The sequence below is a fragment of the Aulonocara stuartgranti genome (assembly GCF_965226115.1).
Source record: "Aulonocara stuartgranti genome assembly, chromosome: 23".
NCBI lineage: Eukaryota > Metazoa > Chordata > Actinopteri > Cichliformes > Cichlidae > Aulonocara > Aulonocara stuartgranti.
The window spans coordinates 6801367-6829090 of NC_138958.1; the positions used below are offsets into that span (position 1 = coordinate 6801367).

At 40.0% G+C, this 27724-nt stretch overlaps 2 protein-coding genes across 3 annotated transcripts; one reads left to right on the forward strand and one right to left on the reverse strand.

The window, feature by feature from the left end:
* Positions 1-24: 24 nt before the first annotated feature.
* Positions 25-13722, reverse strand: LOC309700265 (uncharacterized protein). 2 transcript variants are annotated; one of them, XM_082523732.1, is made up of 12 exons: positions 13629-13722; positions 11981-12058; positions 11471-11513; positions 11151-11311; positions 10959-11040; positions 8258-8441; positions 8035-8108; positions 7797-7873; positions 7604-7704; positions 7412-7503; positions 7186-7326; positions 25-2114 (listed from the first exon to the last, which is right to left on the reverse strand). In XM_082523732.1, exons 2-12 carry the CDS (start codon positions 12044-12046, stop codon positions 1942-1944), a joined length of 1194 nt encoding a protein of 397 aa, XP_082379858.1. In that variant the 5' UTR covers positions 12047-12058; positions 13629-13722; the 3' UTR covers positions 25-1941. The 2 variants fall into 2 exon arrangements, with proteins under 2 accessions (XP_082379858.1, XP_082379859.1); XM_082523733.1 differs by having other exon boundaries at positions 13610-13666.
* A 143-nt stretch (positions 13723-13865) lies between these two features.
* Positions 13866-18863, forward strand: mmachc (metabolism of cobalamin associated C). Its single transcript, XM_082523734.1, has 5 exons — positions 13866-14035; positions 14383-14580; positions 17346-17498; positions 17593-17769; positions 18076-18863. Exons 1-5 carry the CDS (start codon positions 13946-13948, stop codon positions 18256-18258), a joined length of 801 nt encoding a protein of 266 aa, XP_082379860.1. The 5' UTR covers positions 13866-13945; the 3' UTR covers positions 18259-18863.
* The last annotated feature ends 8861 nt before the right edge of the window (positions 18864-27724 follow it).

The window sequence follows — 27724 nt, forward strand, 5'->3', positions numbered from 1 at the left end:
AAATCACAATAGAAAACGAGTCTCTTCTTTTAAAACAGACTTTTATTTTTGGAGACAAAACGTAAAACATTTCTTTTACACATCTTGAATAAACGAATCAGTCCTCTGCTTTACTGCAGCCTAACCACACAATACTTGGCAAACACCATAAAATGGCAGTAAAAGGGTCGGATTCATCAGCCATTATGTGGACACAATAACAAATAGATGAGTCTTTTCTTCATTAAATGGCTTACACAACAAAATTAACAGCTATACAAAGATAGTGTTACAGTGGATTGTGAAAAATACACTATGCTCTGGTTTTTTAGAAGGTATTGTATTGCTCACTACAGACTACTAAGACAATCTGTCTTGTTAGTGAGGTGGACAATGTGTATGTGGTCAATACTGTTGAAGCCTGAATGCATGCACCCCACTGAACACCTAACCTGGCTGTCAGCTGCCTGCAGCTCTGCACTGTGGTCTGGGATCCTTGATGGGGGGTGTCTGGAAGCTGAAATATTTAACAGCTTGACACGTAGCCTGGCGCAGTGTGATTCATGTCAGACACTGTAGCAATAAAGGGACCTTCAACTGCCTTGCTGAGTTGTGGGTATATGGAGATCGAAGTGGAGACTGACGGGCACCGGCGCCTTGATAATGGTAATGGCTTTTGATTCCTATTTATTTTATCTCACTTCACTCCTACCTCACTTCAGTTACATTACCAGGAACCAAAATCCCATCCCTCATCAGATTCCTTCTGGACTGAAGAGTGCATTATGCAAGACGAAAAATCCATTAAAAATCCATTACAGTTTCACAGAGAAGACTTACAGTTACTTTTAATACAGAGTCATGACATTCACCAGAACTTTAAACGCAAGAGCTGTCTATAAAATGATCCAAGTCCCAGTTATAAAATACCAACTTAACTCAATCTGAGTATATCACGGTGCTCTAAGCTTGCAAACCAGTGGTGTGCTCTTCAAATCCAAGTGATTAGTTATGTCTCATTATGCATCCCACTGTCGCTAAGGGCAAAGATGCGAGTCCAGCCCAAACCTTAACCACATCAAAGTTTCACCTAACCCCAACAATCTGTAATCATAACAAACCTAAACATAACTATTTTTAATTTTGTCATGCCTAAAGCCAAACTTTGTGGTTTAGCAGACCAATTGCAGCAGTTCTATCCTTAACTCCAGTAGGACCCATAATTTTCTGCCAGTAGCGCGCAACATGCGGGCAGAGGGTGTGGCAACAATTAAAACGTATTCTTTTAGTGCCTCACACTGCAAAAATAATGCACCTTACAAAAGTGCTTCTATACTGACACAAAGCTCCACAATAATGGGAGAAAAAAGGTTTTATATCAAAGGTCATACAAAGAACTATTTAAACAACTGACTGTCACCTCAAGTGGTTCCCAGCATCCTATCAGTCTGCGCATATGGGAACAGAAGATTTTACAATCCTAAACTGTACCTGATAACACTAAATAGACTGAGTGGAGAAAAAAAATGCTTCGATGATGAGTACTTTAAACAAACAAACGAGAAGGAGAGTGGGCGATTCAAACGAGACCAGTTTAAAAAAAGAAAAAAGAAATTTAAAATAGCGTCACACTTAGTGATCTGTCCTTAGTCCAACACTTCTGGCACTCTCACAAAAACTGTTAAACTGCATTCAAATAAAGCTCCCCCCAGAAAAAACCCCAACTCATATCCAAGCAGCTCTGTAACAGCAATAGGTAAAATGATCTAATTACTCGCTTTCCTTTATGTACAGTCAATACTCATTCTTGAATTTATCAAGTTTTATCTCACATTTTATGCACAACATTTAATTTCTCATCACGCTCTGCAATGACGAAGCAACAACGCTGTCTGCTGTCTTTTTCTTGCTGAATGCTTCCTCAGCCTTTACCTTTTCCAAAAAACTCACAACACATAAAGGTCAAAGCTCATCAAGACTTAGGTCAGATCCCAAATCTGCATTCACATCATCTTCAAGATCATCATCACCATCATTATCATCGTTGTCATCACCATCCACATCTGATCCAGGACCAGCAAAGTCACTCCGCCTGGACTGAATACTCAGACGTGCTCTGGGCTTCTGATGAAGAGCTGGCAGACATAAGGAGCAAAGAAGAGCGGTTAATTTTGTGTACACGAGTACCGCATTGCTGTGGTACCATCTGGGATTGGGTTGGAAAAGATTCAAATGTTTTCCCTTAACAACTATGCACTGGCACGAGTGCGTGTGCAAGTGTGTGCAGATACAATTGTCAAATTATCCTGGCTTCGTGGTCCCAAATCACTCTGGGAAACATTTAGAGCAGTGATGGTAATCTCTTCCGGGAACGTCAACCCTCTGTTACAGTAAGTCTGAGGGCAAGCAGTGCATGAGCTCACACAGGCACACAGAGTACTAAATTTCCCAGAGAAATGACCGGCTTTGCAGAGACCGTTGGAGAGGAAATGAGAGCTTTAGTGTTTTTTCTCCAGACGGAAGAACACAGAAGGACACCAGCCTCCTGACAGTGACATGCTACACTCACTATCACCAGCAAATTATACAATCCTGTATATTTTATATCTAATTTCAAGTTTTTTGTTTGGTCATGTAATTTTTTAAAACTACTGTTTTTTGTGTGCAACTCTTCACTGGTCATGGTTCATGTAAGATGAAGTTACAAAAGGATATGGTTAGCTTAGCATAAAGACTGTTAATGAGGTGACCACAAGCGTTGTTGTATCCCAATAATACATTTTTCCTTTAACATTAACATGCTTACAGTTAATCCCTACAAAATCATCTACCAATATCAACTACCTGTAGTTTTACAATACATCAAACTAGATTGTAAAATAACAATGAAATATCATCTTCAAGATCTTGGCAGAACTCATCTCTAGCAAATCCTCTGAGAGTAGAAGAGCAAGGATATTCTCCAGGACAGACACTGTAGTGGTATTAAGGTTTTCTTTTAACTCTTGGAAAGAAACCTAAAAGCATATTTTATTTCCTGACATGTCAATCTATTGCTTTAAAGTCCTTTTCAGGCATGGTCCAACTTCAATTCCAAAAAAAGTTGGCACACTGTACTATATGTAAAGAAAAACAGATCAATGATTTACAAATCTCATAAACACATATTTTATTTACAATAGAACATAAAAAACATATCACATGTTTAAAACTTTGATATTTTCCGTTAAAAATATTAGCTAATTTTGAATTTGATGGTAGAAATACATGTGAAAAATGTTGGGACACGGGCAAGAAAGGGGGTGGGGGGGGGGGGGGGGGGGGGGGGGCGTGTATGGACTAAAAAAGAAATTAGAAGTAAATTTTATAACTAGTTAGGTTAACTGGCAACAGGTCAGTAATATTAGGGGCAATCGTGGCTCAAGAGTTGGGAGTTCGCCTTGTAATCGGAAGGTTGCCGGTTCGAGCCCTCGGTCGTTGTGTCCTTGGGCAAGACACTTCACCTGTTGCCTACTGGTGGTGGTCAGAGGGCCTGGTGGCGCCAGTGTCCGGCAGCCTCACCTCTGTCAGTGCGACCCAGGGTGGCTGTGGCTACAATGTAGCTTGCCATCACCAGTGTGTGAATGTGTGTGTGAATGGGTGGATGACTGGTTGTGTAAAGCGCTTTGGGGTCCTTAGGGACTAGAAAAGTGCTATACAAATACAGGCCATTTACCATTATCATATAAAAGAGCATCTTAGATGGTCAGTTTCTCAGGAGTAAAGATCGACAAAAAAACTGTCTACAAATTATGAAACAATTTAATATTCCTCAATGTAAAATATCAAGGACTGCCTCATCTACAGTACACAATATTATCAACAGATTCACAGAATCTGGAGAAATCTTTGTGCGCATGGAAAAAGGCAGAACATCAATATTGAAAGTCCATGATCTATGGGCTCTCAGCTGGCACTGAATTAAAATGGGCCATGATTCTGTCATGAACTTCCCCATGCCATCCATAAAAGCAGGTCAAAGAGAAGAAACCATATCATGTGAACATGATCTAGGAACACTACCTTATTCTCTGGGCCAAAGCTCATGGAAAATGGACGGAGGCAAAATGGAAAATTATTCTATTGCCACATAAATCCAAATTTGAAATTCTTTTGGGAAAGGACGGATGCCAGGACCATCTCGCTTGTTATCAGCGCTCATGTTGCATCTCTGACTGGTGCATTACCGCCTATGCCACTGGCACTATGCAACATCAATACTCAAAGGTATATACAGGTTTGGAGCATCATGAAATGAAAAATACAACAAAGAAGAGCCCGGACTATTATCAGACAAGAACGAGGCAACATTCCTCTCCTCAGTTCCCAGATGTTTATGGACTGTTGGTAAAAGCAGAGGAGAAATGATGCCATCAAATTCAAAATGACCCTTTTTTTTTCCTCTTAAAATGCTACATTTTCTCAGTTTAACCATTTGATGTTTTCCAAGTTTTACTGTGAATAACACATGGGTTTATGAGATTTGCAAATCATTGCATTCAGTTTTTCCCCCACATTTTCACACAATGTCCCAATTTTTTTGGAATTGGGGTTATTTATTGCTGCCTATTAAAGTGTATTTACGAAGTCTTTCAGGTATAGGCTATATTTATGTTATATCCCTTATCGCTTCAGAGCAGACATACACACCACAGCAACAAAGCAATATTTGCCATATATACAAAAAAAATTAAGCAAATATTAGGGGTGCAACGATACACAAAATTCACGGTTCGGTTCGGTTCTTTGGTGTCACGGTTCGATATTTTTTCGATACAAAAAAAATGTTCATGCCTTTTTAATTTGTCATTTATTAAAATTATAAATATATATTTTAACTCAAAAGTACAGTTTTTAAATTTAACCCTAACCCGTGTGCGTGTTTTTTATTTTGACAGCGAATGCGCACCTGCGGACCACTTATGTGCAGCCCTGGTTATTTAGCTCGTCATATTGCAGCCACAGAAATTATTTTGTCCATGAAACCATAAAGCTGCACTTTCTTTTTGCCTTATAGTCTGATTTGTCATAACTTCTCCGTTTTGTGGTAAGCTTTTCTTTGGCTGTCACTTCTTCACCCTGACCTGTCTTATTTGGCTCAGCAGAACTAAAATATATATCTGTCTGTGAAGGTTCTCAGTCATCCAGGTCATCGTAGTCAAATATAAATCCTGCTGCTTTTACACACGCACTCACATAAGCTCAGCGATTCTCTGCGCGATCAACCTCTCACATGTTTAAGCTGCGGGAGATTTCACTTGTCATGTTTGCATAGTAAGCTAACAATTAATAAGACGATGTCAGAGGAATTGGTGCGCAAATTATCATCACTCACAGATCAGTGCTGTCGCTCTCTATACACAGTTCGCGCGATTGCAAAGTGAAAGCAAAAAAACAAGCGCAAATTCAAACGCGATTTCAATATGTCACATATTGACAGTGGCTCACCGATGCCAATGACATAATTACCCAGCTACATTTCCGAAAGAATGCAAAAGCATTGACATATATTTTTCCTTCCTACGATAGGCCGAATGGCAGGGTAGAGATAGATTTTGGTACCCCGACTGAAAAAAATCGCTAGCCCCGGGACGTTGGGCTAGCGATATTGCGAGCCCTGTATCTGATTGAGGAATCACTCATCTTTGGAAAAGAGAGTTTATTACAGAGAAATGTCTCTTTCCAAAATAAAAGCTATACTATCCGCTTCTTCTGGGCTATATTCTCAGCAGCATATTAAACAGCTGTCTAAATGACTCGGCTAAAGTTAGTAGCATGCTTGCTTGTTTTTTTTCTGCTTCCACTTGTCTTTGCACTAGGATGATGTCGGCGTAAATGTGCAGTCATATTCGTTGTGTTCCCACTAGTGCTTTCAGGTTAATCTCGTTGAAATGACCTTAACCCACAACACGGCAAATCTCCGTTAACGAGCTACCGCCGATCGCCCCGTGCATGGGGCTAGACGGCCAACACGTTAACGAGCTAACTGCGCTAACACACTAGTTCCCACCCATGTAATTGAGCATTGCATGGCACATCCAACATACTGTTTTACTTTAGTCCATGACTCGCTTACCTTCAGGGTCATATGTCACATGAAAACCAAAATAATTCCAAACGCCAGATCTGAATGAGGGTGGGGGAGGTCCATGTTGTAAGGAGAGCTTAACTTCTGTCTCGCTAGCTTGCCCTGCGCTCTTCCTTCTGATGATGCTGTCTGTGTTGAGCACTCAGTGAATCTGCGTTCGACTGCTCCGCCTAGGCTGCACTGTCGACCCTAGGCGGAGTAGTCGAACGCAGATTCACTGAGCGCTCAACACAGACAGCATCGTCAGAAGGAAAGTTGATAAAATAAATTACAAATGTTGTATTGTTCGATATATATGCGTACCGAACCGAAAGCACTGTATCGAACGGTTCAATATCGATACGAATATCGTTGCACCCCTAGCAAATATATAGTTCAACCATATTTGTGAAGTTTTGTGTGTGTCTGCGTGTGTTTGGGGGGGGGGGGGGGGGAGAGACTTCTCTTTGGGGAAAATACACCATATATAAATGTATTTGTGAATTAGAAACAGAATTGCTGACAAAAACTGCATTATGCATGCTACATAAAAAAAACCTGGTGTTTAGGCCAGTGTGGTGGGCAACTCACAAAGATGTGCATTGTCAGTGATTATCTGTTGATATGACTGTGTGCAGTTCAGACTTGTATTGACAATTATACCAAAACAAGGTCCAAACCAGTAAGACTGCAGCTCTGACTTCAACAGATCACATGATTTAGGTATACTGTCAGATCAATGGAACAGAGTCATGTCTGAACAGGGCTTATTTCACTGTAAGCTAAATTGGCAAAGACTGTAGTGTACTCTCTGCACTGAGTCACACCTACTGGGTTGAATAAGACTGACGGTTGAGCCAGATGTGTGGGAGAGTGGCGGGAGAGGGAATGACTACGTAGTCTCATCTTGTTAAAACCGCCATCAGGTCGTGCACATCTGCTTTCCTTTTCTGCTTTTCCAACGTTTTATGTTGATGTGACAGGTGGTTTAACTGTCAGAACATGTCTTTGTGCTGTATTTGCACCAAAGGTTGATTTGCAAGAATACTATCATGCACACATGTGGTATTGCTGTGACTTTGGGTGCACTAGGCCCTTACCAGGGTCTTCCAGCCACGAGAGATCATCTGAGCTGATCTCCGCCAGGCTCGGGGTCAGGCTAAGGTCTTCTGAGTCAGAGTCCGCCTCTTCAACTTTAACCACTCTCTTATGGCTGTGAGAGAGTGGGAGTGGTGATGCCCCTAGATCAAACAGCAAAAAAACCCCAAACATGGTTTATTATGCTGTGCATCTGTGTTCAACAGAAACAGAAAGGATGGCACTTACTCGATGTGTGGGCTGAAGGCAGAAGTGATGTTGGTTCACATCCTCGGAAAACAAGACTTCTGACCTCATCCTTCAGTTCTGACACAGTTGATCTGGTGTAAGTGATTTATAGTAACATATGTAGTACAAGACAAGAAAAAAAAAAAAAAAAAAAACTAGATACACACAGACTATACATGGTTACACATATACCTGATCTGGCGAACCTCTTGCTGTGTGTGAGAATACTGTAAGACTGTCTTTGTCAGATCAGTGTTGTGAATTCTGTAGCTGTCTGTCAGCTCCTCCAGAGTCTGAATAAATCACACAGAGAAAGATTAAGCATCTGAAAGAATCAAAACCACAAACCCACAAGAAAACACTGGCTGTGAGTTACAATGTGTACCTTGCAGCTGTGTTCGTACAGTCTCCTGGTCTCACTGGCCTGTGCCTGCTGGAGAAACATGTCCTCCTCCTGCCTCCCTGTCAAGGGTAAAAGAAAGAGCAGATGTTCCAAGCAAGATGGTTCTTGCTTTTCCTTTGTAGACCAACAGTGGAAAAGGACATGTGCAGTCTCGCTGAATGAATGCAAGGAATCTGTGTGTGTGTGTGTGTGTGTGTGTGTGTGTGAGAGAGAGACTCACTTAGCCGTGTTTTTAGTTGGTCCAATTCTCTGCGCAGCTGTTCCAGCTCCTCTCGGCGGAGCTTTGAGCTAAAACTGGGAAAAAGAGAAAGTAAATGACACTCACACAACTCTGTAATAGCCATCTCTTATTAAGAGATGTAAACATTTTAATGTCAATTTAGGGTTGGACCTATCATCATTTCAGTCTCCAGTCACCTCCCCCAGCTTCACCCCTAATGCACCTCTCCTCCAGGTTGCCTAGCGACGTGGCTCGGGTGATGTGTCCCCTTAGACTGTTCAGTTCACGTCCAACTTCCCTTCTCCACTGCTCCATCCTTCTCTCTGCTCCTGGGCTTTGTCCTCTCCTCCATTCCTCCCTTTGTCTATCCCTCTCTCTCAACTCCTCATGCAGCCTGTGAACCTCGTCTGGAAAAGATAGATAGATATCTAGGACCAGCTGATTTTTTTTCTACTTTACAGCTCCTTCCATTACCCTTGCACACAAACCAGAATAATTCATCAATATCTTTAATTATGAATGAATCCATTAAGGCTGAATACACTTAGCAGTTTTCCCAGGCTGTAGAGAGAAAGGGTGGATAGTGAGTAGAGAAAATAGAGGCGGGCCAATAACAAATAAAGTTTGCTAGGACTCATCTCTTTCAAGCGGTGCTGTAAGTGCTGATGGCTCACAAAATTGAGACCATATTTTCCTGTAAATCCACTTGCTTCCTGTAGCTGCAAGTGTTTAGCTATTGTCTAACTTTTTCTGCATCTCTCCTGAGACAGCTAAGTTAGAGTAGAGTGGAAGTGGGTCAAACTGTATTTAATGTAAACTAAAACTTTAAGCACCTCCACTAATTTCTGTCAGTTATATAATGTTACAGAAGCTGATCATCATATTAAATGTGGTCAAAATGTCAAATAATGTCATTATGTCTACAAAGTAATCTGTGTGAGTCACAATCTTAGACTTCAGCTACACCGTCTGAGTGTTGTTGTTTTTTCCAATATGTACATATAGAGAATGTAAAAGAGAACTGACTACATAAACCTGCAGGGATGTTGCTGTGCCAGTAAGAACTGTTTGCTGCAAATCATCTGCTAGCAGTATCAAGTGCCTACTAAACCACAAAAAGGAAGCACAACCTGAGAGGACGTTTTAACAGGTAAAGGGAGACAATAACAGGAAGCTGGAGGGGAAACTACCATGCAGCAACATCAAAGATATGTGTGGGAGAATGAACACCATGACTGGCTTCAAGAGGAAGAGTAGCCAGCCCCTAGGACATAGCATACGAGTTTAACCTGTTTTATAACTGGTTTGAACTTGGCACTCTGCCACTTCTGCCGGTCCAGCATCTCCAGCACCATCCTCACTAAGCACACTACAGCTGCAGCATCTTCTACACCAGCTTCTCCTCAGCTGTTCTTTACAGTGAATGAGGTGAAAGCAGAGCGGAGGAGGCTGCACTCTAGGAAAGCAGCTGTGGTAAGTCCCAGGCTATTTAAAGACTGTATCTCAGATGGCAGCGCCTCTGCACACTATCTTCAACCTTAGTTCAGAAGAGTTCCAACCGTGTGCCAGTGCTCAAGGCAGCTGACCGTGATCAACAACTACAGACCATTTACCCCCACTTCCCATATCATGAAGACAATGCAGAGGCTACTCTTTCCCTTTCTGACACCATAAGTCGAGCATGCACTGGAGCCTTTATAGTTTGGATAACAGGGTAACACTAGACTTATTTCTTTTGGACAAGCCTGGTGGCAACATGCGGTTTATCTTTTCTTATTTTTCTAGAGTGTTTAAAACTCTTCAACCTCAGATTTTGAGAAACAAGCTTGAGAAGGTGAGGTGGATTCTACCTTCACCTCGTGGATACATAACTAATTAATGAGCCAACCACAGTTTGTTAAACTGGATATATCCAGTGGATATATGAACATAAATGCCTTAGGATAGGTAAAAACGGTAAAATTCAAGGATTGTTTGTACAGTAATCTGAAGCTCATCACATGTAATGTCTAAAATGGAGAAGAGCAACACAAAAACTATGTGGTAACAACTAATTTACATTAAAATGCTACATGCTTTGGGCGCATTGTTTGTGACCTGACACCTCAGTTTGGATGATGACTCTCAACACTTCTGAATCTGGTAACAGTTCATTTCTTGTAGAGATGGACCGATCCGATATTACGTATCGGTCCAATACTGACCTAAATTACTGGATCGGATATCGGAGAGAAATAAAAAATGTAATCCGATCCATTAAATATCAAAAATCACCTCACAAAACTTGCGACATGGCGTAACTCGGCTCATAACCGTAGCACGTCGGAGCAGTATGCATCACGTGACAGAGCGGCTATGGCGTGTGGGACCTGTCGGCGGTCTGGTTTGGAGCCTCGCTACCAAACCGGCATTTCAGAGAGAAGTAAAGCAAGTGTGTAAGTTCATCTCTGAATGTTTGTAAAGCATTCCAGCGTTAAGCTTAACAACCGATATATGGAGCGACTGCCTCTTCTCTCTCCCTCCCTCTCCTGCTGCTACTTCAATCGTGAAACTGATTAATGATCAGCTGATCGGCTTTTCTGTCGCGAGTCCGTCTCTCTTGTTTGTTTATTGCCCACTTTGCGCCAGAAAGAGGAAACCAGCTGCTGAACAACAGCAGCACGTTTAAGCTTGATAATCTGTTGTTAGAATTTATTTAATATTACTTTCTACACCAGGATCCTTTTCTACGTAGCTGACGGCTGGTAACTGTGCAGGGGCGGATCTAGCAAAGTTTAGCCATATCGGTATCGGCCGATATCCAAATTTATGATATCGGTATCGGACATAAAAAAGTGGTATCGTGCCATCTCTAATTTCTTGTAGTTGACAAAGTGGAGTGAGATGTGTTTATGAGAAAAGTAATATGACACAGTAACGGTTACCTTGAAGCACCTGAATGTGACATTGCTGAGAGTGCTTCTCCCTTTCCAAATCATGGAGCCTCTGGGTGAGGGAATCAATCGCCTTTAAAAGATTTTGGGAAGAGAAAATGAGTCACTGCTCAAATCAAACAATCTGTTAAATACCATAAATATATTGCTATTTAGTTCTCAGTGTTAAACAAATAAACACACCTTGCTCTGTATCTGGAGCTGTGACTGGACAGAAGCCAAGTCTGCCCACTGCACACCAGGACTGAAAGTTGGGGAAGTCTGTCGGAGAAGTGGTGCTCGAGGAGGAAGAGCAGGGGGGTCTGAATCTGAATCACAACCTCTCTCGCGCACTGGAAACAAATCTGAAAAGGAAGAGTGGAAATCACTTAGATGGTTCAAACAACTGTTGCGCCTACAGTATTTCGTTAACTCTGAAAGAAAGGAAGTCAACTTAACATAAACAATGACAAGGGTAATTTCCCCTTCTAGTCATATTGAGAAATTTAAAATGCTACGCTCACCTTCGCCTCCTTTGAAGAATTTCCCCGTTGGCGTCAACCTCTCCTGTTAGAGACAGAAGTTTTGGTTTGTTTGTTTTTTACATTCAAAGAGTACTTCCCAAAGTCTTCTATCTACGCTATCTTAATTTAAATCACTTTAATAGAGCACTGCTGCCATCTACAGATCGCTATGGGAACTGATCACAAGGGATCAGAGAAGGTTCTCCTGTGGTCAATGCCAGAGCTTATCAAACAACAGGGTGCAGACAAGCATGTGAAATATATAAAATAAAATGACGTTTTTAACAAGTTTTGCAGATGCTACTGTGCTTTAATATGCACCTTTATTTATGTAAATATCAACACCCAGCCTTTTTTTTTTTTTTTTTTTTTATTGTCAGCGATTGATGAACGTTGTGTGATGTGAACTTTGTTTTGGCTTCACAGAAGTACTGTTCAGAGTGATGCAGAAAAAAAACCTGCCTCAGTATGAATCAACACGTACAAATAGAAGTATTTAAATGTACTCACCCTCATCTTTGCAACACTGCCATCTGCTACAGACAGAATAGAGCTCAGCTGATTGTCCCAGTTCATGTCTCATTCGAACTAGAAAGAGAATTCAAAAAGGGAAGTTGTCAAATTCAAATATTTATTATTATTGTCGCTTAACTGATTATTGATCCACGAGGAGCATCATCTGACACGAAGCTTTCTGCCCTGACATAGGTTAAAGCTACATCAAAAACCACTAGACCACAATGACACAACCTTAGACACGTGTTATTCCTGGTAGGCGAGGTATCAGCTGCGTTAAGAGCTTACACTTTGAGGGGGATTAAATTACAGCAGCCCTGTGCATTTGCACGTTTTTAGTTACAGCGATCAGCTGCTTCACAGGAAAATGTAACATGGGATGTCACGATATGACAGCGTATTAGCTCATTTTCAGATTACAAAGAGAGCAGGAGTTTTCCAAACAGGCCTGTTGGGAATGACTACAAACGTAAACACAACTGGTTCACATGCAGTTAAAATAAAAAGTCTTATTACCTGACTTAGCTGAAGTTTGTGCATTTTTCTAACATTTCTGGCTACTTTATAGATAAAAAAAATTCTAAGGGGATGATCATCAACATCAAAAAGGCCAGATGAGTGGATTTGGGCATCTGACAAGGATGCCTCCTAACTGAGGTGTTAGGTCATGTTCACCAGGAGGAGGCCCCAGCACACAAACACTCTGGTGTCCCCCTATACATGCCGGATGAGGTGGGCAGAGAGAGGGGTTTGGGCTTCTCTTCGAATCCTGTCAATGGGACTCAGACCCAGAAAAGTGGCAGAAAATGGATGGATGGATGGAGAGACAAATAAAAAAATTTTTATTACATTTTCCTACGCTAATTATTGTTAATAATTCACGAAAAGGAAGATGGATATTCTCTCATAGTAAAGCAGTAGATATGAGAATATTTCCTCAATTCTCTGAGGTATAAGTCACTTTAATTTCTGGAAAAAGACGAAAAACGTGCAATTATCTTTTTTTTTTGTTGTTGTTGTTTTTCAGTCCATGAATCACAAGTCCGACACATTCAATTAACCTTTATGCACCTGGGACCACAGGTGATCAGGAGATGCCACAAATGTCCTTATGACAAAATGATGAATCCGGGATTCAATTTCAGGTATTTCATTACTGCTACAGTGCTAATTATAATTACAGGGGTTGCACACAGGTTAATCAACGTCGTTCCCCCTATATTATGTTTCGCCCACGCCACGGTTTGTAGGTCGATAAAGTAATGGGCCTATTAAACTGATCTGCAGGTCCGCTAGGAACTAGAGAGCATATCGCTGTCCGGCTGCTAGGAACAGAAGCTTGAAAGAGAAGCTTTGGGCAGAGCAAGCATTTCCTAACATAGACAAAATGCACAGCACACAAACATGTTGAGACACATCAACTGATAAAGGCCAAGTTTTACAGTTAATACCGCTAACGTTAGACGTTAGCCGTGATTTGCGACATTTTTTTTTCTCTCGGGTTTTTATTCGTGTAGCCAGGAAAAAAAAAAATTCCGACTCTAAAACAGTAAATAGAGTTAACTTTATTGTTTCTAATGCTGTCTCTGAAACATTATTAAGAAAATAAGCATATTTTCCTACCGCTAATAGAGATACTCACAGAAAACCTTCCGACTCCACTTTTAAATCCAGGAGCCCATAACAATAACGTGATTGCGTATGACGTAAGGCACATGCCTTCTGGGTTTTGTAGTCAAAAGGTCCGTAATTATTTTTAGCCTCAAAATTACAGAGATATCCTCGATGTACACTCACTTAGTAAAATACACTGCATTCTAAACGTATTCTAGTTAGCAAAAAACAAACAAACAAAAAACTGTTCAAATATACCCCGAAGCTAAGATTTTTCATCGAGGACGTTGATTGGCCAAAGAACACCATGTCCCACAATGCAAAGCTCAATGTTGACATGCAACAATGGCGGCTTCCAATGTAAGCGTGGAAAGTGTAAGACGACTGTTAAACGATAGTTTAACAAATCTGGGATTTGAAGTTTACCCGTTAAAGGTATAATGAATTGTATAGTTTTATATTGAAAAGTATGAAAAAATCATTCTGATCGTAGAACTATTTCTTTTATATTTCCCAGTTAAATATTTACGTTTAAATATGAATTGTTAAACATGCTACAACAAGTAAAAATAGCGATAGATGGTTGAATACTGCATGTTTACTGACGTATTACTGGTTCTTGCCTTTAAGGGAATGTGTCATTGTCATTCTTTTCTGTTCTTTTATTATTTTATTTTCTGTTATTTTATTGAATTGAAATTTTCAGCCAAATCAGATGATTTGTGATGGAGTAACCTGCACATATTTGGTTCTTACTCCCTAACATGTCCCTCTGTTTGCAGATTGGCTGGTACAACTCTGTGCTACCTCCCACCCTGCACCTGTCATATCCAGATGATACCCTGGCTGTGGTGGTGCTCAGCACTCCCGCCATGTTTGAAGAGGCCTTTCTGCCTTTCCTCGAGCAGAGGTGCTACCAGGGGCTTAATGACCCCATAGACCAGTGTGTTAGACAATGCATCACCTCTGCTGTCTCTCAGGTGAGGATGGAGGAGTGGTGACCAGGGTTATTTTAGTTAAACTAATTAAAAAGTAAAACTAAATTTTGAAAATGTAGTAATAATAATAATGATAATAATAGTAGCAGTAATAATAATAACAAATATACAGGAAATATTTCTAGTTTTAGTCATTTTTTTTTTTTTATTAATGAGAAGCCAACATGAGAAGCCACTGAGGTCTGTACTACAATGCAGGATCTTGGCTTATCCAGTTAATTTTAAGGCTAACTCTTACCAGGGTAAATGGTAACATATACCATAGGCCTAACTCCTTTGAAGCCGATTATGTTTCAAATTAGAGATCAACAGGGACAAAATTACCACCTACTGATCAATCAGTTGACTGGAAAATAGCACTTCTGGAAGATCCCTCAGGCTGTTGGCGGGTCTGAAGCTTTTCAGTAGCGTCTACACTCATACCACTGATTTGTCTGCAGCTGCCAGCACACTTATCCATGTCTGTGATTTGTCAGATGCTGGCAGTACCACTCCTTTCATGTGAACATGCTCGTAGCTGGATTGATAAACCCTGAGTTAATTTTTGAGTTGATAAGCGGCTTCGTGCGACCGCTCAGTCTGATCGCCACTGTTAGGTTAAGTGGGTCCAGACAACGGAAAGATACCCTGGGTATGCTGAACTTTCTTTGTAGTGTAGAGCTCAGATGCACATGTGTATTGACAACAGGACGTCTATGTTTGCGTAGTTGTGTTCCAAAATCATACTGTTTTTAAATCTTTCTCCTTCCCTCTGAAAAATGCCACTTATTTCTGAATAAAGGAAAACCTAAAAGTAGCACTGAAACTGATCAAAAATTAAACTAAAACTAAAGCGAATACACTAAAAATGGTTAAAAATACTTGGCTATAATAATGGTGGTAGTGATTGCAAAAATCAGTTTCAGTGGTTCACTTCATTTAATTTCAATCTGCAGTTCATTCACTGTTAGTGACCTAATTATAATTCTTCTCAAACGCCTGCATTCTTTTGTCTGTATTCATTTTCACTATGACTGACTTTTTCCAGCATCCTAAGGCCTGTATTACAAAGTGAGTTCAACTTACAGTATACCTCAATGGGTATTTCCACTGGGAAAATACAAAGGCTTTAAATGCTATTGAAAAACTTTAGACCCTCCTATTCCCCATACACAGAAGTCTCAGGTGTCTTCCAAGTATTGTAATGCTATTTTCCTGAGATCTGATTAGTCAGAAGGCGGTGATTTTATACCTATTGATTTTGATTTTAATCTGGGGTTAACCCTAAAGTTACCTGGCTAGATGAAATCCTGCCTTGGAGTGCAGGTTTCTGCTGAAGGCCAGTCTTGTATAGCGCTGCTATTTTGAGACAGTATTCAAATTCTAGACACTTATTTAACCACATGTATTCCTTCTTTTTGACATTTTTTAGCTTGGCTAATATAATTAGCTTTTCTTTAATTATCAAAGAGCCTTTGCAGAAGTGCTGGCTTCTGAAAATGGGGCTCTCCATGCAGTTTTGTTATTTCCAATATTTCTAATTAACTTCACGTTGGATTAAATGAAAAAATAAAATACTCACATACTAAACGTCTAAGTCACTCCTTCATTTTTGTTGTTTCTCATTAAATTTTTCTATATGTTCAGTCTCAGTTAGTTTCCAGGCAGTCATTGAAGTCACTTAGCTTAGACTGGCTGTACTTGACATGAGAAGTCGCGTGTTTGATGAGCCCCCTGGATTATTGAACAAGGCTGTGCAATCAGGGTAATACCTATAAATCTAAAGAGATGTCATCCACTAAGGATGTGCCTTGTGTCACCCTGTTTCTTATCAGATTCACTGAAATTTAATAGGTTATGGTGGAAGCTTGTTTCTGCCACTGCAAAAAGGCCACCCTTTTCCTGACCTGCAGATCCTTTTTTGCCATCTATAACTCACATTTTCTGTCATTATCACATTTTGAGTCAAGTATCTTGAAATGTCTCCTTACGAACTCACACCTCTGAGAGAGTAACTCAAAGTTGAGAAAAATAACCCAAAATTTTCACATACTTCTGGTGACTTATGGATGAAAAAAACACAACTTTTTTTCAGTGCTGAATCAAGCTTCCATACTATGATCTGTCTCTGCACCGTGTTTACTAAAAACTGATGTGACTTTTTTTGTTTTGTTTTGCACGACTGAACAATGCTGATTTATTAGACCACCTGTCATAAAAACAAAAAAAACAAAATACTTTAGAAACCTCTCAAAAACTTGTTTAAATTAAAAATTGCATTGTTATTTATTGGACAAATAACAAAGTCAGAAATGAATCATAACATTAATGGTAACATTCAGTGACCAAAATGTAATTTTTGATTTCATTCAAAATAACCATAATTTAGCATCTTATTCAAAAATGTATAGTTTTAGTTATATTTTAGAATTGAAAATATAATTTTGATTAAGGCGCTTGTGCATACTGGTATATCAACTGTTATGGAAATATAAAAAATATTTTGTAATAACCAGTGCTGCTAATTTAGGGCACTTGTAACTTAAACCTTACATTGTATGAGTGAGCTTACAGTTTGCGTGTGCATACAGTTTAAACACAGTGTAAAGGTTACTGGAAGCCTATAGCACATGAAACTTTATGGGAAAGCCTCTGACAGTCTCACAGCATCATCATGCTGGCTAACTCTATTTAGATTGCAACTATAATCATATTCATGAACTTTTTCTCACGTTTAAACATATTTCTTACTTGATCCTGCCCTGCAGTGTTTTCCAGGAGAGAAGGTGGATGTGAGGTACGACTATGAGCTACTGCCCAGCAGGAAGCCCAAGTTCTTGGCCCAGACTGCAGCTCACGTATCGGGAGCAGCTTTTTACTACCAAAAGGCTGATGTGACGGAGCAGCCCTGGGCTGAAAAAGTAATCACATTCTTGTTTGCTCCCTTGGCACATTTTTTAAAGGCAGTCTTTACCTTTCTTGTGTGCTGTGATCCTTTGATCCTTTTGCTTTCAGAAAATGTTTGGAGTGTGTGTGCATCCGCGGTTTGGGGGCTGGTTTGCCATCCGAGCTCTGTTGGTGTTTGGAGATGTCACGGTGGGCTCTGAGCTGGTGCAGCCTGTTCCTCCTGACTGTGTGCCATCCAGAGAGGGCAGGATAAAGCTGCTGGAGGCTTTTAACTTTCACTGGCAGGTAACATCTTTTAGTCATAAAACCTGCATCACACACAAACTGTAGATAGACACCAACAACTGTTTTGTGCTCTGTGATGGAGGTTTTGTTCTCTGAGAAGAATTGACTGCGCTGTAGGGGTGATGTGGAAAAGGACCCATGTTGTTGTCCTGTTTCCTATTTCATGACGCTAAAAATTGACAAATTTGGCAAATTTCATATCATTGGTTAGTTTTTGAAGCTGCATTTTACTTTTCCAATCTTTGGGAAGTTTCAGTATGTCAGATTAATGTATAACTGAATTTTTCCACCATTCTGCCTCATCAGGATTGGAGCTACCGAAACATTATCAGTCCAATCCAGACCTACTCTCAGAAACAGAGGGACTACTTCTCCACCCCTCCTGCCCAGCGTGTGGCTCTGCTCAGGGCTTGGGGCTATCTGCCAAGTGACAATAATCAACCTGAACCCACCTCGGACACACAGAGTCAAGAAATTGGACATGGGTGAATTGTGGAAGCACCGCCTGTCCTTTCTGAATTCAAACCTCTGCTGTATCTAGAACTTAAATTAAGTCTTGGTTGAACACCTTTTTAATCAAACAGCTTCTTATTGAGACCAAACCTGGGATTTTAATGTAGGCTTGGCTTTTTGGTGAAAGCTGCTTTTTCAGGGTTGAAAATGTGTTTGATTCTTTGTTTTGTTTTTTTCTTAAAAGTTTAACACTACTGGAAATATCAGTAACATATCAGCTTCCTCTACGTCTTGTATTATTAGGTAATAGCTGATATTATTGAGTGGATGTTTGCTGAGTAGTATTCTGTTCAGGAAAGCAGAGTTTGCAGTCTGATGTGCTTTTGCATAGTAATGCACTTTAGTTTTTGTTGTGTCCTATCGGGAAAATAGAGAATGTGTGTGTCCAAGTAGCAACAGGAAGGTTTTGCTTCACATTTTGAATGACTCAAGTTGAAAATTGAGTTAAGCCATGTGTCATCAGCGTGTTTAATCTGCATGCAAGTGCCTTGATTAAAAAAAGAACACTATTGTTTTTCTGTATAATGTTTTTATTTGATTTAACAGTGAAGCAATAAAAGTTGAGACTAAATGGCAACATCGCTTTAGTCTGTGAGCAGTATGACTCAAAAAATTATAGTTGCTTGAATATTACTTTTTTTTTGTCCAGAGATGAGACTTAACCCAACAAACTGAGAAATATCTGAAGGATTCTTTAACAATGCTAATTCTTGTGTTATGTCTTTCTCTATGTTCTTTTCATGCTTGCGTGGATTCCCTGTGGATACTAAAGCCTCCTCTCACAGTCCAAAGAGATGCGTGGGGTTAGTGTAATGGAACTCTAAACTGGCCCTAGGTGTGAATGTGAGCGTGAATGGTTGTCTGTTTCTGTTTTAGCCCTGTGACAGACTGGTGATGTCAGCTGGGATCGTCACCAGCCTCACACGACCCTGAATTCTGAATTGCATAAGCAGAAGACAACGTATTGATGATATATGACAATATATTCCTTCTGGATCCAAGAAGGATGTAAACCTGTATATATGCCATCCATGCATGCAGTCTTTGTGCAGGGCTTTGAGAAAAATATTGATCACATCTGTAATTTTTTCCAGAACAGTGTACTTGTTACAGGACTTTTTCTTTAAGTTTATAGTTCAAACTGAATGAACCTACTTACAGAAAATCAACGCTGAATATTGCAGCACAAAGTCAGAAATTATTATTTTGTTAAAACAAACAAACAAACAAAAAAGTCCATCCAGTTATCTGTCTCCAGTATTTATTCCCTCTATTGTTTTGTCCTTGTCTCTAGTTTACCTGACACTCAGCTGATGCATTATAGATGTGAGCAGCCTCTGCCCACCTGCCTGGTGACAGACTGACTACCTTTAACTGTGACTAACCTCGGTGACGTTGAGTGAGCACCCAGCATGCTACTGTGATCCCGAGAATTCTCACTTTGTCAGGTTTATCTGCTCCTGTCTGTTTATTTTTAAGAGAAATGAGTACAACAGGATCTAATGTGCACTGAGGGGTTAACTGCATCTGTACGGGTTCAGTCCAGGTCACGTTTACACTTACGCCTCTAGGTGTCGCTGTTGTCGTGAGGCTGAGGGTTTGTGCTGCTGTTTCTGAAGCATCTGCAAATGTTCAGCACTTCATAAAGTCAAGTACTGACTGCAGATAACCTGCCTCAGATTATGAAGTATACATTTGCACACAGCTCAGTGAATCTCAGACAACTCTTTCACTCTTAGTTAAACGGCTGTACTCTCTGCTATGTTTTACTTTCAATTTTGGTGACTTTTTTACTCCACTGAGCCCTCTATTGCTTAATTTCCTCTTTAATGCTCAATCCAACACCCCATCCCTGACTCCTTTACTCTCCTTTGCTCTTATTGCCTCTCTCTCCTCACCCCTTTCTCCCGCCTGTGCTATTCTGTCTATCTGTGTACTGAATCAGCATTTCAGAGCAGTATGCCGCAGGCCTGCAGAGAGCCAGACCATGGAGTTAATTATACTCCCACAGATACTCCATCGCTCCTCTTTCCCCCACCACTGTTACTCCATCCCATCCCACCTCACTCTCCCCTTTTCTTGCTTTCTCTGTGTCATTTTTTTTTTAGGAGGGGTCTTCATTTCTCAGCCCAACATACTGTGAGCTTCTAACATTTGATTTTCTGAATTCTGAATTTGATCAAGAAGACAAGTTACTGTTAAAGTTAGTGAAGCAAAGTTATGTAACTTATCTTTGGCTGTACTGAAGTGAGGCAAATTCTGCATGCTACATTTGCAGATGCAGATGTTTAGCACGGGTGATATATTTGGCACAAATTTACACACCAAGAACTGAAGCAAGCACAGAAATCATTAGCAGAATGATGCTTTTCTAGCATATTTTCTCTTCTTTCCTTCCATCTTTGGTTAGTTCTGAATAGTCATTCTGATGAGGTGCAGGGGTAATTTTCTTTGTGAAAAAAAATGGGAGAAGCCAACTCTCGGGTTTCTGAGTCCTTAGAGGTGAGTAGTATGCCTCACCTCTCTGCAGCTGGCAAAAAACACATATATGGAGCAGAGCATGTCTGAAATGAAGCAAAAAGACAAGCAAGCGGGATGTAGGGAGATACTCCTGATGATCAAGCTCTCCCTTCGCGTCTGTTCAGTATCCTGCAGGAAAGCACATTGCAGATCGTGTTGGCAGGCAGAACTGCAGGCAGAACTGCACCAGCAGGTTCTCATGCTTCCAGTGTTTTTGCAGAACTACACAGGCAGTTTTTGGACTTTCACTGAGTTTAACAGATTTGATTGTTGGAAACAGTAAAATGGTTTAAAAAAAAAAAAAAAACCCTTTTCATGATTCACAACAACACGAACAAAAACCATCAACAAGAACATGAAGCACCCAGATTCTCAGATCTGTCATAGTTTTCTAAATAGTTCAAAAATAAAATAAGTTATGAATATATCTGCAAGGAGGAATGATGCTAAAAGTATACTGGATGCTGCTCCTCTAAAATCCAAAGATGGAAAAACAACTCTGGGCTGTAATTTAATGTGTTTGCTGCACAAATTATCTGAATCTCAGATAGTTTTGGGCAGAGATGAAAAAGAGGAGGAAAAAATGAGTGGTGTTTCATGAGTTGTGGATCAGTGAAGCAGTGTTATCCGCCCACAGACATAAGCTAACAAGAGGAGAGGGGAAAGGGCAGCAGAGTACCAGCAACAGAGGAGGAACTGAAAGCCGAGTGGGGGGAGGAAAGGACCGGCATCTAGAGAATTTAGTGGAATTTTGAATTTAATGTTTATTATGCTATTCTGAAACTGAGAAAGAAAAGGGAGAATTTAACACTGACCATTTAAATAACCGAGGTTGAAGTTTATGAGAAAAGGGGAGGATCCTAATTATAACTCTTCTCCATTTCCTGCACATCCCATATTTGCTTATTCTGACGAAATAGTCTCACTTTATTCCTCAAAAGGTCTGCCTCTCTTTAAACCACACTGCCTCGGTGTGTATCTGTGTGTTTTAGGAGGTTTAAATTTTTTAAAACCGCCTCCTTATCACTTTCTTGGCTTAGCATAATTAACTAGTCTTTTGCATCAGAATTCTCCCTGCAGCCAATTGGTTATTTAGCTGTGCCTGTGCAGTCCAATGGTTGTGGACAGGGAGTGGTCAGCAGGGGAAGAAGGGAATACTGAGCGAGAAAGCGAGTGGAGGTGGGTAAGTGGAGAACTGCCCAATTGTCTTATCAGACACCACCTGCAATAGACTAGAAATCCACCCTCTTTACACAACAAAAAATAAAATAAGCACAAGTACTATTTAAAACATCAATAAATCAGGTGCATTGCATCATTAGCAAACCTGCTCAGTTCCCCCAGCTGTAAAAGTGCAGTGAACATCTCAGTGTGTACATTTAGTTTGTCAGAAAGGGAGAATTTGGCTGATCTGTCTGTGTGCAAACTCTTCATTTGTGCTAAATGCCATCGGGTTGCTTGCACATGTACTTAAGTATTGCCATCATTTATTTTTATGTAAATCCAAGTATATGCAAACTTAAAACAACAACAACAACAACAACAACTAAGATTTATTGAATGTGAGGTTAAAGATATTGCAACGGCAATATTTCTGTTTCTTTTGGACAACAACATAACAACGTTCACCTGACACCGCATCATCTCCACAATAACCGAGCCATCACGCAACAGGGTGGCAGGCAGACAGCAGAGGATTAGCTCGAGCTAAGACTCCCCTTACATAATCCACATTTTTAGATTAACTTCATTTCCTTGAGACAGTGATATATTTCAGCCTTTGAACCATAAAAGAGGAATGCAGCCTCACAAAAAAAAGAAGCAGAAAACGAAACGGAGGGTGGTTGTCATTTACAACATAAAATACTCTCCTGTGTCTACTGAGATGGAACGTTTATGCTGTTGTGGAGTACACACAGCAGTGCTTCAGTTCTGGGAGTAAAAGAGGCCTTTATAAATCTTGGATGAACCTGCTTTGGTTACTAGCAACAGTTATGGAAAAAAAAAACTGGAGATAAAATTTAGTGGCACAGGAGCAGAGATAAAATAGAAAGACTCAGTAATGCCTGTTATGCTTCAGCCCAAAAACAGCTATCGTGAGCCATCAGCATGAACTGCTGCTCATACCAGATCGAGTCTGCAGCAAAAACCCTAAATGTGTTTTTAAGTGAGAGAAAGAAATGAGAGCATCTTATTGGTTATGGATTCGACATTTACAGAATGAGGAGCGAGCTACTATTTATTGTCCTTGTCTTATAGTTCTGCTTTAAGGTCAGAGTCGGGGCTTTTTTAAACTCTTCATATCAAGCCAGCGAAGATGAAGTCAAAGCCATTATTTCCTATTTTCCTTATATGGAGATGACCTGCTGAAACTCAAACCGATCATCAGAATGGGGAAGAAATGTAATTAAGGTGACTTTGAACATGACATGGTTGGTGGAAAATGGCACCAAACCAGGAGAAAGGTGTCTGAAAATCCAAATAATACTTCACATCCATGAACAAGAGCAGTGATTGATTCCTCTTTTGTGGTGAGGAAAGTTATACTGCACCCATTTTTACCCCTCAACCGTAAATATCTGATGCTGTTGTCATACCACTGGGCGGGTGGGAGGGCAGGGTAGACACCCAAATTTGTGAATGCAATAATTCGGGAACGAGACAATGTAGGATTTTGAAATTCATACTATAGGTGCAATCTCAGATGAGTTCAAATCCTGGTGACCTCAACCTCAAGGTCAAGATCAGAGGTCAAGTTTTCTGAAGGAAGAAGTAGGATTTTCTCCATACGCACGTCTACTAGGAGTCTGAGGAGTGGAGTTGGCAACCACCAGTACTTTTTCGATTCGTGGTGGGGAGTGTTCTCGCTCCTTTCTCCTCGCTTTCTATTGTTTGATTGCAGTGAGCTCCATGCTTCATATGCTTGGTCTGCTGCTCTCTACCAGTGTTGGTCAAGTTACTTGAAAAAAGTAATCAGTAACTAATTACTGATTACTTCCCAAAAAAGTAATCCCGTTACTTTACTGATTAACTTAATTAATAACTGATTAAGTAATTAGTTACTTAGTTACTTTTTAAAGCATGATTTATCCCCCAAATAGGTAATAAAGTGATAGATCTTTCAGCCCAATTCTACTTCTTCTGCATAATCAATCATATAAAATGTAATCAATTGAAAAAGTCTCTTTTTAAAACTTGTTTTATTAGTTTTAATCTTTTAACTTTATGCATCAAGCAAACATTAAATTATATGCAACATTCTCTGACTGGAAGAAATTTGTTTAACATTTAAACCTATTTTCTGCATATACCAGCATATAAAATAAAATAGTTTTTTGTGTTTACACTCACTCTGTCAAATAGATGCACATAAAACACAGCAGAAAATAAATAAAATCAAAGAATCAGCGGTCCTGTTGCTCTATTTTCACCTGTATAGCAGGAGTGGGGCAGGTGGAGGTTTGCCCTGGTGCAGGTGTGCCGCAGCAGTACGGCAGTTTCTCTGTTTTGGAATGTGGTTTTGGAATTTCACATTCCAGCGGCAGCTTATTTGGTGCTTGCTCGGACGTTTAGGGTTCCCACGCATTGATCAGTGGACGCTAATGTTTTTGTCACTTTTTACGTAATCAAACTCAAAGTAAGGTTAGTACTTCCACGCGTTAAACGCTGCACGTCATACTCGCTGCCGCACTCGTTATATTATCCATTTTTGATCTGCACACAGCTGTTGCCACGAACGTCGCGCTCGTCATTGTCATGAGACACTCTCGCAAAAAAAAATCACGGTTTTAGTAACGCAGTAACGCAGCGTGCTTACGGGAAAGTAACAGTAATTTAATTACCGTTTTTGCAATAGTAATCCCTTACTTTACTCTTTACTCGAAAAAAGTAATCGGATTACAGTAACTGCCCATCTCTGCTCTCTACTAATGCTCTCATACACATATGTGTTTATCAGCTAATTTATAGCTATGCATTAAGCGTTACATCACAGCTGCTGATGAACTCTAAATCTGCCACGTATGAGTAAGGCCTCTTAATGCGTTTCTCTGAAACACAAGGAGAAACAATTACATCATTCACCTCAGCTTTGCCTTTCACTTTTCCTCTTCTTCTGTTCTCTCTTTCTACATGCGTGAAGGATTTTTTGAAGGAGGTAGAACTGTAGAGAAAATAGTTTGATCATCTTTCTGCGGTGTCCTCCTGTGTCCTCCCAGTTTGTCGTATTGGATGGGACTCATTCATAATTATCATTAACTGTTTTGAATCGGCAGAAGGAACATTTTTCTAGTTCTAAAGTGTACGTAATAGACTTTTTGCAACAATACTGGACCTAAAATGTATTATGCCAGTCACCTGCAAACAAAAAGAAAAGCCTGTGTGGAGTTTGATTGTGCACAAGTGTTTTAACCTAGAAGTAAAACTTGATAAACCACAGAAATATTGTCCTGAAGCATTAGGTGGTACAATCACATGTTTATATTTATATTTAACATCCACTTTGCTAAATCTGGTGTTTTGCATTCAACATGATATATGGGAATTAGGAGTATGCGTATGTGCCTGTGCATTGTGATTTATTTTTATGTAAATGAGCTCCATTCTGAAGCAGCATTGCTTCTGCACTGTATGGCTGCAATCCAGCATAATTAAATTGATTTTCATGCATATGCACAAAGCAAAATCCTGTTCAGTGTTTGTCCTTAAAGTCAGAACAGGGCTGATGTGGAGCTTCTGGGGATTGGTGACTTAGTCTGATTAGTTGTGTGGTGTCAGTGAGCCAATGATCACCTCTAAGTAAAATATCCCCAGTAATGGAGATGTTCGCTGGTCAAATCTTATTCAAGCCAAATGCTTAAATATTCACAGGCTGATGTGGAACTTCATCTGCACCCACTGAGAAGGCAAGAAGAGGCTGCAGGCTTTGCTTTCAAGCTCTTGAGTACTCAGCGCACCTGTCGTTCGCCATTCAGCGTCAATAAGTGTAATGGGAGAACAGCTGAATTCATTAGGCTCAGATTGACCTGCTATGACGAGCAATTTAGTTTCAAACACAGTTAGGCACCTGCGGGAGAGAGGAAATTAGCAATTTAAATAGGGACGATTATAGGCCAGGCCACTGTGTGCGTGTATGTCCTTGTGTGTAGCCAGACACACAGGCATCTCCACTCTACTCACTTACTTGAGTAACACATCGTCGAGGTTTATACCATCTGAAATATTGACACAGCATAATGCTCTCCTCCCACGCCTCAATGCACTTTTTATAAATAGAGTGCCTGTGCTGAACGCAGCTGGAGAGCACTTCTGAGAGTGCTTGAATCTGACACAACACAGAGAAACCACTCTGCCTACTCCTACATTTAGCTGGCAGGCCTTGCAAAGTAGTTACCAGTTTGAGCATTTAAATTACAGATGACTTTGATGTGAAAGTTACAGAAAATGAGTTTTAAAGTTATGGATACAGTGTCAGCTTATGCTAGAGTTTGTACAAGATGCTTACTTGATCATTTAGTAACTTGATTATTTATTTAGTAACTTGATTGGGTGGGTTGTCTAGTGGATTTTATTAAACTATTTCTAGCAATGTTAGTGGAGCGACTGGAAGTGATTATACTGTATTTGAACAGAGTGACCATTTAAATCACTTCATGGAAACACTCATACACAGTTAATTCAGTTTGGGGATCTCCCGTCAACATGCAGACCAGAAAATCATCCGATTGGACCATGACCTTCAGATGAGAGGACAATGTACACACATTCATGGTTTCCAGAAGATAAATTCTGTATTCTTCAGTTATCTCTTGACTTTTCCTCCACTGAGGACTTTCTTACAGCCAAGAAAGCACTGATCACTGCGTGGCCAGGCGAGAATGATCATGTTTTACACGTTGGAAATGTTTTGAGATGTTTAAAGTGTAAAATTAACCTCACTGACTAAATTTTTTGTTACTATTACAATATTAGCTGTGTTTTTAGTCTCTTTCAGCAGTCTAATGCACCCTGCCACAAATCAAAAATGATTCAGGAACAGTGTTGGTCAAGTTACTTGAAAAAGTAATCAGTAACTAATTACTGATTAGTAACTAATTACTGATTACTTCCCCCAAAAAGTAATCCTGTTACTTTACTGATTACTTATTTTCAAAAGTAATTAATACTTAGTTACTTAGTTACTGAGTTACTTTTTAAAAACACGATTTACAACCTGAATCGGTAATAAAGCGATAGATCTTTCAGCCCAATTCTACTTTATCTGCATAATCCATCATACAAAATGTAATCAAATGGAAAAGTCTCTTTTTAAAACTTGTTTTATCAGTTTTAATCTTTTAACTTTATGCATCAAGCAAAAATTTAATTATATGCAACATTCTCTGACTTGAATAAAGTAGTTTAACATTTAAACCTATTTTCTACACATTCCAGCACATAAAATAAAATATTTTTTGTGTTTACACTCACTCTGTCAAATAGATGCACGTAAAACACAGCAGAAAATAAATAACATCAAAGACTAGCGGTCCTTTTGCTCTACCTATAAAGCAGGAGTGGCGTAGGCGGAGGTTTGCCCTGGTGCAGGTGTGCCGCAGTTGAAGAATCCGCGAGTTTCTCTCTGAATTTCACGTTACGTCGTTGCGCACTCGGTGCTTGCTCGGAAGTTAAGGGGTTTTTTTCGCTGTAAAAAGAAGTTTTCTTCCCACGCAGTGATCAACGGACGCTAATGTTTTTGTCACTTTTTATGGAATCAAACTCAAAGTAAGGTCAGTACTTCCACGCTTTAAACGCTGCACGCTCATACTCTCTCCCGCACTCGATATATTATCCATTGTTGATCTGCACACAGCTGTTGTCACGAACGTCGCGCTCGCTTACGTCATTGTCATGAGACATTCTCGCAAGAAAATCACAGTTTTAG